The 13,800-nt window shown below is 44.7% G+C and overlaps 2 protein-coding genes across 2 annotated transcripts; one reads left to right on the top strand and one right to left on the bottom strand.

Moving 5' to 3' along the window:
- Positions 1-836: 836 nt before the first annotated feature.
- Positions 837-5,568, top strand: ddx39ab (DEAD (Asp-Glu-Ala-Asp) box polypeptide 39Ab). Its single transcript, XM_076142804.1, has 10 exons — positions 837-924; positions 1,884-2,098; positions 2,453-2,580; positions 2,689-2,965; positions 3,120-3,238; positions 3,343-3,474; positions 3,722-3,831; positions 4,063-4,207; positions 4,436-4,583; positions 4,939-5,568. The coding sequence occupies exons 2-10, from the start codon at positions 1,891-1,893 to the stop codon at positions 4,953-4,955; spliced, it is 1,284 nt and encodes a 427-aa protein (XP_075998919.1). The 5' UTR covers positions 837-924; positions 1,884-1,890; the 3' UTR covers positions 4,956-5,568.
- A 150-nt stretch (positions 5,569-5,718) lies between these two features.
- LOC142992394 (CCN family member 1) lies at positions 5,719-13,600 on the bottom strand. The gene is made up of 5 exons (XM_076142806.1): positions 13,387-13,600; positions 11,874-12,087; positions 10,762-11,202; positions 10,062-10,240; positions 5,719-8,259 (listed from the first exon to the last, which is right to left on the bottom strand). Exons 1-5 carry the CDS (start codon positions 13,435-13,437, stop codon positions 7,954-7,956), a joined length of 1,191 nt encoding a protein of 396 aa, XP_075998921.1. The 5' UTR covers positions 13,438-13,600; the 3' UTR covers positions 5,719-7,953.
- Between the last annotated feature and the right edge of the window lie 200 nt (positions 13,601-13,800).

The following is a 13,800-nucleotide window of genomic DNA, read 5'->3' as shown; positions in this document are numbered from 1 at the left end:
GCTGCATAAGAGCTGCTGTCATTATTCAGTGCCTTTACACTGGAAATAGGCTGTTTGGGGACCTTTTTAACATCATATTAATATTATAAATTAATACTGGTTATGGAGATTAATTTGTTGTCCTAAAAATACAGCACTGTGTTCATCTATTCATTATTTTCTCGCTGCTATCAAAACACAAATATGAGGGGAAATATGAGCTTGTTTTGAATACCAATTTTAAGTTGTGCTCCCAAATTCTTCAGATATTCATCAAATTATACTTTATGTGGCAAGAGAGACCAGGCAGCAGAGCCTGGCTGACACCTCAAATGTGCTGTGCTTTGTTTTGGTCAATTGATGGGATGCTCACTGTGCAGATTCACGAGTTATTATTAGTCTGCTCCTACGATTATAATTTTTATTTATTTTTAATTGAAACCACCGCCTTTGTCGATAAGTCTCAAGAGATGGATCGACTCCAATAGAAGAAAAAAAAGGTAAACATTGATGCGCTTCATTTAAAAAACAAAGCCAAGTGCGTTTCCATTCACAATGAACTGTTCTCATTCAGAGTGATTACTGACACAAAGAACTTTACAATGATTTGGGGTGTTCAGAATTAATAGTAGAAACGCCGATGTGGAAAAGGTGTGGGTAAATGTTATTTCTTGGGAATTTACTCGAGATGTTTTGGGATTCCTCCTCCTTCAGTATTATTGTTGGATCCCGCTTATTTTTTAGTTGTAGTTGACCTGGTAAAGTGATTGACGTGTCCTTTGACCAGTCAGGAGTTGTTATTGCCGGCGTTTGCCAAGATCCACCAATGATATCCAGGCTCTTTACCGTGGGCGGGACTTCCGCTTCCTCGTATAAACCAAGCTGCGGCCTGTCCATGCGGTTTGGAGCTTCTCTGCAGGTTGACTAGCGGCTCACACTAACAAGGTAAGAATGAAGTATTGTTTTTAATGTCGTAGCAATGTAGTTTATTCAACCGCAATTCAAAAACTGGAATGTTACAACGTTTCCATTCATTGCATTGTGTCTTTGTTGATTCAGACGGCCAGTTCAATTCATTGTTGGTATGCGGATGCTGCTGTTGTAGCTTCGGCTATGTTTAGTGTGCATTAGCATTTGCTAGCTTTGCAACTTTACTAAACCTACCAACCAACCTTTCTCTTTTATTTTCAATTTATCTTTATTATTTGCAACAGCGCACAGTTTTATAAAAAAAAGTGATGCTTTGGAGGAGATAAACGCGTGTTTTCGGTGGCGGAATATCTAGCGGAACATTGTGCGTTGACGCTATAGCTAAGTAGCTTTGTCGCGTTAGCAATTATGCAACATAATAGTATTGGACGTTCTTCAACGGCTCAGGCGCCTCGAGTTTGATTATTCGGTTATATCTGTTGAGCCTTTAGATGTTTGGACGTGTGTTTTCGATTTGAACTATAATACCGATTTCTAACTATATAACTTAAACTCAGACGTGTAGTTGTGATTCCAGGGCCTGAGCTGTTGTCTTAACCTGAGGCTGTTCTTATAGAGGTAGACATAGTAAGCAAAGTGTAAGAGACAAAGGGGATCTTGAGCATTTGAAATAAATGACATGTGTAAAATGTGACGTCATGTTGTATCAGTTTTGAAGGCGCCATTATTGTGTATTTAAGCAGCATTGGAGTCTTGACACTGTAAGCACCGCGGGTTAACACCGGTGATGGACTTTGCTTGTCTTTAAAGTGGTGTTAACCAGGGTACACATTTATTCACAATCATTACTTCAGCTTTAAACATGCAGTGAAAGTTAGAATGGCAACAACTGATGCTTTAATGACCCACTGTGTACTGTGAGCCCAGCAGGGGGGCGTACCAGATTGTAAACTCCTTATTTGTGTTTATTTTAGGAACATCATGGCTGAGAACGACGTAGACAATGAGCTGCTCGACTACGAAGAAGACGAAGAGCCGCAAGGAGCCCCAGAGAGCACAGCCCCCGCCGGCAAGAAGGAGGTGAAGGGCTCCTACGTCTCCATCCACAGCTCCGGCTTCAGAGATTTCCTGCTCAAACCGGAGCTGCTGCGCGCCATCATCGACTGTGGTTTTGAGCATCCGTCCGAAGGTGAGGGGTCGTTTTTGTTTCCGCAGTGTGCCCTCTCCATGCATGTGTGCCTCTGCCGTATGAAATGGCAGTACTGTCTGGAAACAAAGTGGATGATGTGTCAAGATGCAGAGCCACAGGTGTGCGGAAGGTGTTGGATTACTTTAACTCTTAAATAATTTCTTTTTGGCTTAAGAACATTGCACCTCTGTTCACAACATGTCAAAGTTCTCACTCTTAATTTGCATAAAGTTCTGTACCGATTAACATAAGGCTGATGTTTGAAGGGTTTATTATTTGATCTGCATTTGTCTGTAGTTTTATGACTGCCTACATAGTTTTGTGAGGTTAAAACGGCTTCTTTCTGTGCTGCAGTGCAACATGAATGCATCCCTCAAGCTATCCTGGGCATGGACATCCTCTGCCAAGCCAAATCCGGTATGGGCAAGACGGCCGTGTTTGTGCTGGCCACCCTGCAACAGATTGAGCCCGTAGATGGACAGGTTAGTGCCCTAACCCGAGAAGTACACCGGGTTTTGCAGGATTTGGAAAGAAAGTGGCGTCCTGAAGGTGTGGAGAGTCATTTTGTGTTGTGCATTTCTCCCCGCCAGGTGTCCGTATTAGTCATGTGCCACACGCGAGAGCTGGCCTTCCAGATCAGCAAAGAGTACGAGCGCTTCTCCAAGTACATGCCCACGGTAAAAGCAGCTGTGTTCTTTGGCGGCCTGGCCATCAAGAAGGACGAGGACGTGTTGAAGAAGAACTGCCCTCACATTGTCGTCGGAACACCAGGCCGCATCCTGGCCCTCATCCGCAACAAGACCCTCATCCTGAAGAATGTCAAGCACTTTGTCCTGGACGAGTGTGACAAAATGTTGGAGCAACTGGGTGGGTTTGTTTGGACAGTTACTTTGCTTTTCTTTTTACTTCAGCACTGGTGTTTTCTGATCACATTCTCCCTTAGATAGTCGGACACAAAATTCTCTTTGAAGAGTATTGATGTGCTTTCTGACTGGATTCCTGTGACCTTACTGTGTGGCAGACATGAGGCGTGACGTCCAGGACATCTTCAGGCTCACACCCCATGAGAAGCAGGTCATGATGTTCAGTGCCACCCTGAGCAAAGAGATCAGGCCGGTCTGCCGCAAGTTCATGCAGGATGTGAGTAAATGCTGTTGATGAATGGGAGGATTTTGCTACTGCTGTTAGAATTGTCAGTTTTTACCCCGTGATGTTTCTTTGACCCATTGTCTTTTCCTTTAAAGCCCATGGAAGTGTTTGTGGATGATGAGACCAAACTCACACTCCACGGCCTGCAGCAGTACTACTGCAAGCTGAAGGACAGCGAGAAGAACCGCAAGCTCTTTGATCTGCTCGACGTGTTGGAGTTCAACCAGGTAAGCTGTTAACCACCTGGCCCGTCTGGCACTTTCTTTCTCGGTTTCACCCTGGAAGTCCCCTTAAGTGGAATTGTTACTGTTGATCTCGTGCCAGCATGCGTCTGGCCTTTGCTGCACTTCTCAAAATTAAATTTGACACACAGATGCATACATTGGTTTGTTCCCGTCTGTTGCGATCATGCTTAAGGCTTCTTTCTGACGCAGCCCCATCAGCTGTATTGTAACACCCGTGTCTTGCCCCTAGGTGGTGATCTTTGTCAAGTCAGTCCAGCGTTGTGTCGCTCTGTCCCAGCTCCTGGTGGAGCAGAACTTCCCTGCCATTGCCATCCACAGGGGAATGGCCCAGGAGGAGAGGTGAGCGCTGCATACACACATTTTCCTCCTTCATACCTACGCTTATAAACACACGCTCTATTGAGCTCCAAATGCTAAGTATGTTTACGGAGCCGGAGGCCTCATCAATTAACTCAACACATCATTGCCTTCAAAGGGGACCCAGTCCAGTCCCACAACGCTGACAGCAGCTGCGTTGATAATCCCCTCTGCCTCTCTCCTCCCCCCTCCACCCCTGCTTGCCCTCCTCAGACTGTCTCGCTATCAGCAATTCAAGGACTTCCAAAGACGAATCCTCGTGGCCACAAACCTCTTTGGTAGGGGGATGGACATCGAGCGAGTCAATATCGTCTTCAACTACGACATGCCAGAGGATTCTGACACCTATTTACACAGGGTGAGGATTACAGAGGGGAATGGTGTTACCTTTATTTACTTTTTTTGTGTTCTTGTGTCGTCAGTCACTGCAGCATTCTGGGAAGCCGACTTTCCCATGTGATTGTTTGTGAATAGTTGAGTGGTGGTTGAGCAGTGCCATCACTGTGGAATTGTTCCATCGTTCATATAATCTCATGATTACACAGTTGTGTTCTCTTCTCTTGACTGTTACGCTCTTCATCCCCAGGTCGCCCGTGCTGGTAGGTTTGGAACCAAAGGCCTTGCGATCACCTTTGTGTCAGACGAGACAGACGCCAAGACCCTGAACGACGTGCAGGACCGCTTTGAGGTCAATGTTGCAGAACTACCTGATGAGATCGACATCTCCTCGTACAGTAAGTCTCCTGCTGCTCTGACATGTGGCATATTCATTCTGTCGTACACTTTATTCTGTTTATCTCATAAGTGCAGCACGTACCGTCGCTGCCAATCGCTCATTGTGTCTCGCTGGGCTATTGAAGCCCCTGGGATCTTGTGAGTTTAGGATTGTGCGACACATAATTAGCTGGTGTAATAAAGTGTTCTCAGCATCCAGAGACAACAGTTGGTGCTGCGCAACTGTGCAGGCCTCGTCAAATGGAAATGGCACTTGCGTGTTTAACCTGTCGGTGTAATGTTGGTATGCTCAGCTGTTGCTCAGTGGCGGTGAGTGATTTTTACTAATCTGGTGTCTGGCATGTTCCTCTTTAGTTGAGCAGTCCAGATGAGTACTCGGAAGAACCCTGGCCAAGCGGAAGTCTCCTCTTCATCGATTTCGTCTCTGCTTGGAATTGGACCCACTTCACTGTTCATTTTAAAAGCTCTGTTTTATGTTCAAGGATCAGTCAGCATGGGGGAGTGTGTTGTTGGTTTTAATTTGTCTTTTACCGTTTGCTTTTGATTAGTGGAAGTCTTTTTATGAAATATTTCACTTTTGAGGCCGTCAGTTTTTATGTCTCAAGCAGAGCTTCAGTTCTGAGGGAAAATGTAAAATTGGCTTTTAGCCCCTTTGTGATCAAAAGTCAATCCAAACTAGTTTTTGTATTGAACGTTTCCCCCACAAGTTTGTTTCCATAGTAAGTCTGAGTAGTCATACAATGACAGTAAAGGAAAAGATTGACTCGTACGGCAGCTTTCCTAGGACATTTGCCACCAATTGAATGCTTTGAATCAGTGAAGTCTCCAAGTAGAGTACTAGTGATGCATCTGTGTAAATGTTGAAAGTACATCTATTGCACACTGTTATGTAATTGATTAATTTGTATTTCTTGGGCAGTTATCATGTTTTAATGTTTTGAAATAAAACTTTACACAAATGGTCCCGAAACCATGGAATTGTGACTGAAGTCCATCTGTGTCTCCTACAAATCAACAAAATGTGACTTAAAGCTCAATTCATAGATGCTTGGTTGAGCTTGACGTGTAGTGTTTGATCACTGAAATGCTTCCGATTACATTTGTATACATGATAAAAGGTTCAACGCTACATGATGGCATTAAATCCTTTATTCAGTCTTGTTGAAAATGTAGGTAGGTAACCTGTTTACCTGTCGGTTTCTGTCATATACTGTTTATACTTGATTGTAGAATTTGTGACATGGCACATGGCATTATTGTGTACAAGTAGACATAAGCTCAACATGCTTTCAAACCGGCACCTGATACTCAGAGGCTGGATGCTGCCTTGGTCAGTGCTAACTATATATGGACTACCTCAGTATACGTATTAAAGTAAGGCCTTCTTACAGCAGGAAAAACTACAAATATTGTAACAACGCATCTGTACATAGCTGCTCTATAGTGTCTGTAACAAAACTAGACATTGTACCAAAACCACAGCATCTACATAGGCAAATTGCAATCGCATGAAAACATTTAATAAAACCAAATATATTCCTTCTAAGATAACGCTCTAAAGAGATTGAGGCTTACAAGCAGCGGTCTCCTACCCAAGAAAGCCTATTGTGGCCAAGACATGGTAGACTATCCATGTTTTTCCCATTTCACAGAAAATTGCAAAAAGCCATTATCGTACTGCACAAGAGAAAACATCTCTAAAGAGTTAAAAAGGTGGCTCAAACTAGAATCACCAATTTAGAATATGTATTGTCTAGATATCAGTTTAAAAAGACCCCGCAGTACGTCTCCATTTAAAGATGAAGTCATGAATCGCGCTGTCATAAGGTGCATGAACTTTGACCCCAAGTCCCAGCGATGCTTGAGTTCTTCAGTCATAGAAGTCTGGGCCACACCAAGCATACCATAATGCAGTTTCTCTTTCCTTCAGTCCTGCTAGTATGCACGAGATGCCAAAACAGGCCGCTGTACGTATCCGTGGAAATAAGGCCGTGAGTGACCTCTGTGGCCAAGACGTCCGCCCCGACCTCGTCCTCGTCCTCTGCAGGGCCACAAATGTCTCCTCTGTCCTTGGGAGCGATGTCAGCGACATTGCTCAGAAACGCACCACACTTGAAGAAGTATGAGTTATTGTTTCAGTGAGTTTGCGTGCTTCTAGATTACAGGGCAAATTAGCCACCAGAGCGGTTCCACCCGCTCAGCGCAAATTACATGTTTACCTCAGCGCAGGCAGTTTTTCGTATTTTATTTTTATAGCAAACCAAAGAGTGGCTGATTTTCTCTCACTACCCTGCACAGTCAGGATTGTAATTTGCACAGAATTAGTCAGTCGACTTCTTGACGCCAGAATCCCAGGCTTGTTCTTCTGGTCCTTGGTAAATGTCTCAGTTTCTTGTGGAGGCAAGTTAGGGGATGAGTCCAGCTGTGTAAACAACCTTTGACATTTGGCCCACTAATGCACACAACGTCCCAACCCATCAGGTTCAAGTCTGTCTTTTTCCCAATACTTACAACCTCTTCTCATCTCCAATGTTGTTGCCTTCATCATCCATCATTAGATATGGCTTTCTGACAACGGTGACCTCTGTTCTGACCCGAAGGTCGAGTCCTGGTCTATGGGAGTTCTCTACTCCCTGTCGTGGCTCACAGCTCTCGGCTGTTTTGTCCCTTTCAGATCCCCTTTCAGCCACGGCGATGCTCCACACAGCAGTGCCACCTCTCCTGATGACAGGCTACTGTGTTATCATGAACATCTGGAACGCCTGGTACATCTTGCTCAACAATAAATACCAATGAATAAATATCGTAAAAAGTCAGAGGAATACTTTTCCATCTTCCCTGTCTCATCCTTTAAGTCTTCTCTATGTGTCTCCATTTGGTTTATCAATACTCAGATACAGGAGGAGACTGACGAATAACTCCAGCTTGTTTTGAATCTGGCTTCAAATGAACATCAAACCAGACCCTGGATCCACACCATCATTAAAATACATCAACAACAGTTAGGCTCTCCGTCCCTTCATCCCCACCAAATGCTCCTGGGGATACATGTTGCATGACAACGACATGGTGATTGGTTGGATCCATGTCTTCCTTGAAGTGTTTGAGCAGTCTGATCTAAAATCGGGGCTGGGCCACACGCAACCTATCTACTAAAGCAGGGGTTTGTAACTTGACTATGTCCACACTGGAGATGCACTTGTTTGATTTGTTGTTTTTGTTTGCATTTCCTCCCCAAATTATTCTCCGGAAAAAGATGTTTTTACTCACCGATACACCAGGGAAAGCTATGATATAATGGGGTTTTGCTATGGGAACTTAATGTCTTTTGGAGTTTGCGAAGGAATGTACGTTGGGGGAATAGTACCACTAGTCAATGAACTTGTGTGTATCTCCGTAGAGCCATCGCTGCGGAGGCATGGCTGCCTCGTTGAGGTGGTTGCACTCGTTGCTGCACTTGCAGGACTGGATGAACATGACAGATCTCTCGAAGCGTTCACCATCGTTGCAGGCGAAGGTCACTGTGGCAGTGCGGGTACGGCGCGGCGAGCAGCAACGGCCGTCCCTACACACACCGCAGTAGTTGGGCCTGTACAGACGAGTGCTCCTGCAGCCAGCGTAGGACAAACGGTGCGGCTCAGGGGCCTTATGGGTACGAGAACACTTCCTTCCTTTCTGTGGAAGGAAAAAGAAGCAGGTGATTTAACCTTTTCAGTAAGATGCCACACACTTCTACAACAAATGTTCAAAATATGGCTTAACCTGCTTTTCCTTGGAAGCACAAATCAGAACTTTTACGTGGCACATCAACAAGAGATAATTACTCATGCACAGGGCCATGAAAAACACAGTTGATGCAGTAAATACAGAGACAGAAAAACAAAGTGAAGGTCAAAACAACAGATGAGAGCTGCAGAGAGGAGCATGCCAACAACACTTATGGAATGACACTAATACACATTAACACCCACAAAAGCTCTGCAAACACTGAGAGAGCAGCGGAAAACAGGTGCACAATAACCCATCAACCTCATAAGTGACGGAGGGAGACAGAATGTTGAGTATGAAATGTGAGTACGCAACGCAGTGGGCGAATGGAGTGCTTTTCATATCACACTGTAAAGAGGCTTTAGCTGCAGCCACAGTGGCCCAGGTTCAGTGTGGGAGAGTTTCACATGGACAAAAAGTACGTAAGAGCACACACACACCCACCCACACACAAAAACAAATGTAAAGTGTTCCTTGTCACTTCACATTTACGTGAAGTAACAGTGTTTAACTATTATTTTTAATTCTGTTGTGGTACTGTAGTCAATAAGCAATCTGTCTCGATACATACAGTACATTGCATTCATTGTCTGTTTCTCCACTAATACTAGATACCAACCAACACACATGTAACACATTCTCATAGGAGGTCATTGCGTGTTAAAGTGACAGTGCAAGATTTATTGGTCTAAGTCTTAAGTGGCAATATCATATCCGCAACCATAACATTTGCCAAATTTCGAAGAAACAGACTCTGATGTACACACACACCCACACAATATATACATTGATAATACAGTAGTATTAACATTAATAATCGGATAGCTTAATGGAATCAAAGAGGTGGATGTTAAGTTAATGTGAAAAATTCATTCAGTCATAATATTCTGTTTTAAACTCTTGTCTACAAGCTGAGAAACAGAAAGTGAAGAAATAACAACAACAAGGGAAAACCAGGGAGCTATTCTCAGGAAGTGGACTAATGAGTAAGCATGATTGAATTGTTGATGTGGCGTGATCCTGTGTCGCTTGGTTCTTAGAATCACTTGTTGGAGTCGTTGTCATAACAACATATCCATAAGATCAAATCTGCAAACCATCACATGGGCAGCAGGCTTGTTCAAAGTAAACAGGATTAGATCACAAATTGGAACATAAACAGTTTAACAGTACTGATGCTGTGCTGTAGAAATGTAACGCTTCAGTGGCGAAGGAATCTGTTTTTGTTTCTGCTTTCTGTCTTGTTGCTTGAAAGAAATTAATAGTTGAGTTCCCCTTTTCTAATCAAGTTCTCATGTGCGGTTGAAGAACATAAACATCCAGCTGGGCTTTAGCACGATTAGGAGATCCAGTGTTACTCAATTGATCTCAGATTTGTTAAGTGAGGCAGTGAGATTGTCTCCCTGGCCTACATGAGCTCTGTCCTTATCCTGCTAGGAACATTTGACCACACAGCAACAGAACTGTGAATAGACAGAATGGAGCAGAGAAAGGGCTCCAGCTACAGGGGGAATCAGAGAAAGGCAGTGAATACATGCCAAGATATTAATATCATATATGACCCTGTGAGTGCAATCCTTTCCTGATTCTATTTAGCATGGTGCAGAGGATTACATGGTTGTGTGCCACTAGAGAAAGCAATGCAATCTTTTCCCTTTAGGGAATCTCTCAGTGTACTTTACAGCTGTCTTGGTGTTTGAATTCCTTACCTTGACAGGGATAGACATAGAGCTGCAGGGCCTGATGTTGCAAAGGCGTGTCTCCTTGATCAGCTTACACTGGGCATTGTCATTGGTAACACGAGAGGACACGCCCATTCCACAGCTCCTGGAACACTGAGACCAGGATGTGGTCTGAACCACACACTGATCTCCCACCTGCCTCCAAGCTGGAGTCAGAGAAGAAAAGAGGGTAGATGAGGGAGAGAGGAGATGATGAGTCGGGGAGAACAAGAGATGATGCAATAAATTAAGAGAAACGAGATGAGCAAAGCGAAATCAGGGAAAGAGGGTCAGAGGGAGAGTGAGGGGAAAAACAGAGGTTGAGAGGGAGATGTAAAGCACACTAGTCTCATTCACTAAACAGGCAACACTGACGCATAGAGAGGGTGATTACAGAGAGAGGAAAGCTGGGTGACAGAGGTATGTGCTGTGTGAGAGCAGTGTGAGTAAGAGAGAGAGAGAGAGAGAGAGAGAGAGAGAGCACCTCTGGTGTGCAAGGAGCCAGTGGAAAACAAGCCTCACGCAAATGCTGACACACACACACAAATGCAGAGGGAAAGGCGAGTTCAGCTCACAGTGGGGCCATTTGTGTGTCAGGAGGCTAAAATGGCTAAAACATAAACATGATGCTTTACTGCACAGAGGAACAGGCGGCACTCTGAGGCGACATTGCGGCGCCCCGTCTTACCCGCCAGGTGCTTGTGTCCACGTGGCTTGTCCCACTTGCGCCCCACCTCCACCAGCTCGTTGCCCAGGATGTCCTTGTCCTTCTTGGGTTTGTAAGGGTACAGCTTCCGATAAGGCTTTGGATAGGGTTTGGGGTAGGGGTAGGCTGGGTAGGGCATGAACGGGTAAGGCGGGTAGGCTGGGGGTTGTGGCCGGCGATGCACTGCGGGAACCACAGTAGTTCCCTTGTGGCAGTCAATGCTGAGGCAGCACTGGCCCGGCACCTTGACCAGTCGTGGGGCGGGACAGGAAGGGGACGCCAGGGGTACGTGGCTGGGGCAGAGGGGCACACAGCCCACTGCTCCATCAATGCAGGTGCACTGATGCTTGCAACCAGCTTGGAAGTTCTCACCATTTTGAAAAATCCGTCCATTGTATTCACAGGAGCGACCCTCTGCCTTGGCTGAGGAGAAGGAGGAGAAGAGGTTTGTCAGAATATTGACGGCGGATCAACGATATCCTCAGATATGAAGTGTTTCTATAATGGAGACCGTCATAGCTGTCGGAAATTTGTCTGAGAGAGATTTGATGAAGGTGATGAAAACGGAATTATTGATGTAAATCCATGGGAATGACATGCAGGCAAAGCTGGATAAACGAAGAGGGAGAGACACGCTATCTTCAGATTTATGAAGGAGGCTCTATTCATAGACCCGGGTGGAATTTTGACTTGTTTACAATGTCCTTCCACTTTGCCCCCTTGCTGGGACTCCCCACATAACACCCCCGATACACCCCCCCTTTATTTAGAAACACCCCCAAATGAACACATACATAAAAATACCTAAGTGCATGTGTGTGTGTGTTTCACAGAGCTGTTTGTGTACACAGTGAACTTCTTATATAAATCTTAGAGTTGGCCATCTTTCAGTCACAGCTCATGAAGGTGCTCGGTCTTTGAAACATGGTACAGGTTTCAAACCTCAAGCCCCTATCAAAGCCAGACACCCGTCGCTTGGCACAGAAGTTTGATTCCCCACCCTGAAGTTACACATTCCCTCACTCAACCCTGAGCTAGACCCCCAAACCCCCTGATACCTGTTTCTGTCTGGAGCCAAACTCTTTGATACGTACCTCTACAGATGCCATGTGTACGGCCAACATCATTGCCATAGTTGCACTCCAGGCCTTTGTGGTGGTCGCAGGGTCGACCTTCGTGGCAATCCTGGTTGAGCTGAGAAGCACACACTTTACAGCAGCCGCAGCCGTCTGGGACTGAGCTGACGCCTGGGGGACAGGACGGGGGCCCTGCTGGACACTCACACACCACTGGACATCCAGCACTCACCTATAGGAGAGGACAGAATGCATTTACTCCAACAAGAATGCAATTTGATTCATTGAACACATTTTTGGTTTTTGGTGAGCATTTTGGAACCAAACAGGAACATTTTTTGACTCATGTTACCCAGATCACAGAATTCTGAAAAGTGTGTGTGGCTTAAATGTTTGCTGAATGCCCAGCACTGTCCCAAACCCCACAAGGATATCTGTAACCCTGTGCCACCTATGCTCTCATGCCGGTATTGGCATTACCACGCAAGCAAGGATGACAGTTAAGTGTTTTTGCCCAAAACCCACATCTCATACAAATACACACACACCCTACACAAGCCACACCAACAATTCAATACTTTGGCAGATACTGAGATCACAGGGGAGTCTCAGTCTGCTCTGTCTGTCTGCAGTCAGCTCATCCAAATGGTGTCCATTCCTGACTCTGTCACTCTCTAAATCCGAGCTAGGGTCCCGGTGTGCTTCTGCGGATTAAAGGCCACTGATCTCTTAAATTCACATTTCACCCTGGAAACACAAGCAATAGCCAGCAAAGCCCCTAAGCCTGTTTCACTCACTCTTCATGAGGTTCAGGTGTTTATGTGATATGGCAACGCACAATGCAGTGACAATACCTTTCTATTTTCAGAATTATAGGTGGGCACTGGAAACATCCCCAAAGCAAAAGTCACATAATATTCCTGTAGATATTTATAGTGTGCAATGAGTTCACAGAGACAGGTGTATTTTTATCCCCAATGATATTACTATTGGATAATATTACTGTAGTATAATCTTGACCTTAGAGTGACCACAGGATATTTTCATGTTTTGATATTTATATTCTAAAACCTGGTAGGCAATAGGGCTATATATAAATATATATATATATATGACAGGGATCCCCCACCCACAACATTTTCATGTAAGGCATATCCTCATTTGACTTTTCACTTAGAATTGAAAAATAACATGGCTATTTCATAATTCTGCCTCGACTTAAATATGTGACATACTCGGGGTTAAAGTGAAAATTATTAACAAAATTGTTTTTATTGTTGAAATTATGATTACAAAAACACGTTATCGAAGACTCTCTGACCCCTTCAGGGAACCCGAGTGGTCTCAACAAAGAACTTCCCACATTACGATTTTGACTTTGCGGTACACCGGCAGTATTTCTTGATAATTACACCAGAAAGAGACGTAATGACAGCAGCACTGGACCTACTGGGACATTTGAGTCTTCATTCATCACCGTCTTTATGTCAAACCAACACAGAGTGTAAACATATACGGTATACACACTTACCAAGCAGATCGACACTATTTGCAATGCAGCAAATAATAGAAGCGTCCCCATGTTGTCAGCTGACAACTAATTGACAGAAGAGAACGTGTGAAAAACTGATATTAATATCACCGCACAATAAATCCTCCACCGGCTGGGAAACAATGGGTTTTGTCCACAAAAGTTAAATCCAGCTCAGTTCGGTGCACAAAGATCCTTAATAGTCCTCCATCACTTGCACATTTTCACGGATATAACTTTGAGGCTTGTTTTTATATCAGCCCCGTGCTTTTCGTGGAAGCTCCGCCCAATCGAGACCCTTTAACCAATCAGAGCTCAGGCGCGGGACCAGTACGTCTCAACAGAGCGGGAGGGGGCGTGGTCTCGGAGCTCCAAACCCCAGAGCTGAGGTTTAGGGGGCGTGGCCAAGCATGA

This window comes from Genypterus blacodes, unplaced genomic scaffold (genome assembly GCF_046128005.1).
Source record: "Genypterus blacodes isolate CSIRO-AG114 ecotype Tasmania unplaced genomic scaffold, CSIRO-AGI_Gbla_v1 ptg000022l_1, whole genome shotgun sequence".
NCBI lineage: Eukaryota > Metazoa > Chordata > Actinopteri > Ophidiiformes > Ophidiidae > Genypterus > Genypterus blacodes.
The sequence above is the reverse complement of the archived record's forward strand: the minus strand, read 5'-3'. Positions and strand labels throughout refer to the sequence as shown.

Coding starts and splice junctions, on each gene's coding strand:
- ddx39ab (XM_076142804.1), top strand. CDS start 1,891: ATGGCTGAGAACGACGTAGACAATGAGCTGCTCGACTACGAAGAAGAC. Junction 3,475..3,721: donor ACGTGTTGGAGTTCAACCAG/GTAAGCTGTTAA, acceptor TCTTGCCCCTAG/GTGGTGATCTTTGTCAAGTC. Junction 3,832..4,062: donor GGAATGGCCCAGGAGGAGAG/GTGAGCGCTGCA, acceptor TGCCCTCCTCAG/ACTGTCTCGCTATCAGCAAT.
- LOC142992394 (XM_076142806.1), bottom strand. CDS start 13,437: ATGGGGACGCTTCTATTATTTGCTGCATTGCAAATAGTGTCGATCTGC. Junction 12,088..13,386: donor AAATAGTGTCGATCTGCTTG/GTAAGTGTGTAT, acceptor CCTCTCCTATAG/GTGAGTGCTGGATGTCCAGT. Junction 11,203..11,873: donor TACACATGGCATCTGTAGAG/GTACGTATCAAA, acceptor CCTTCTCCTCAG/CCAAGGCAGAGGGTCGCTCC.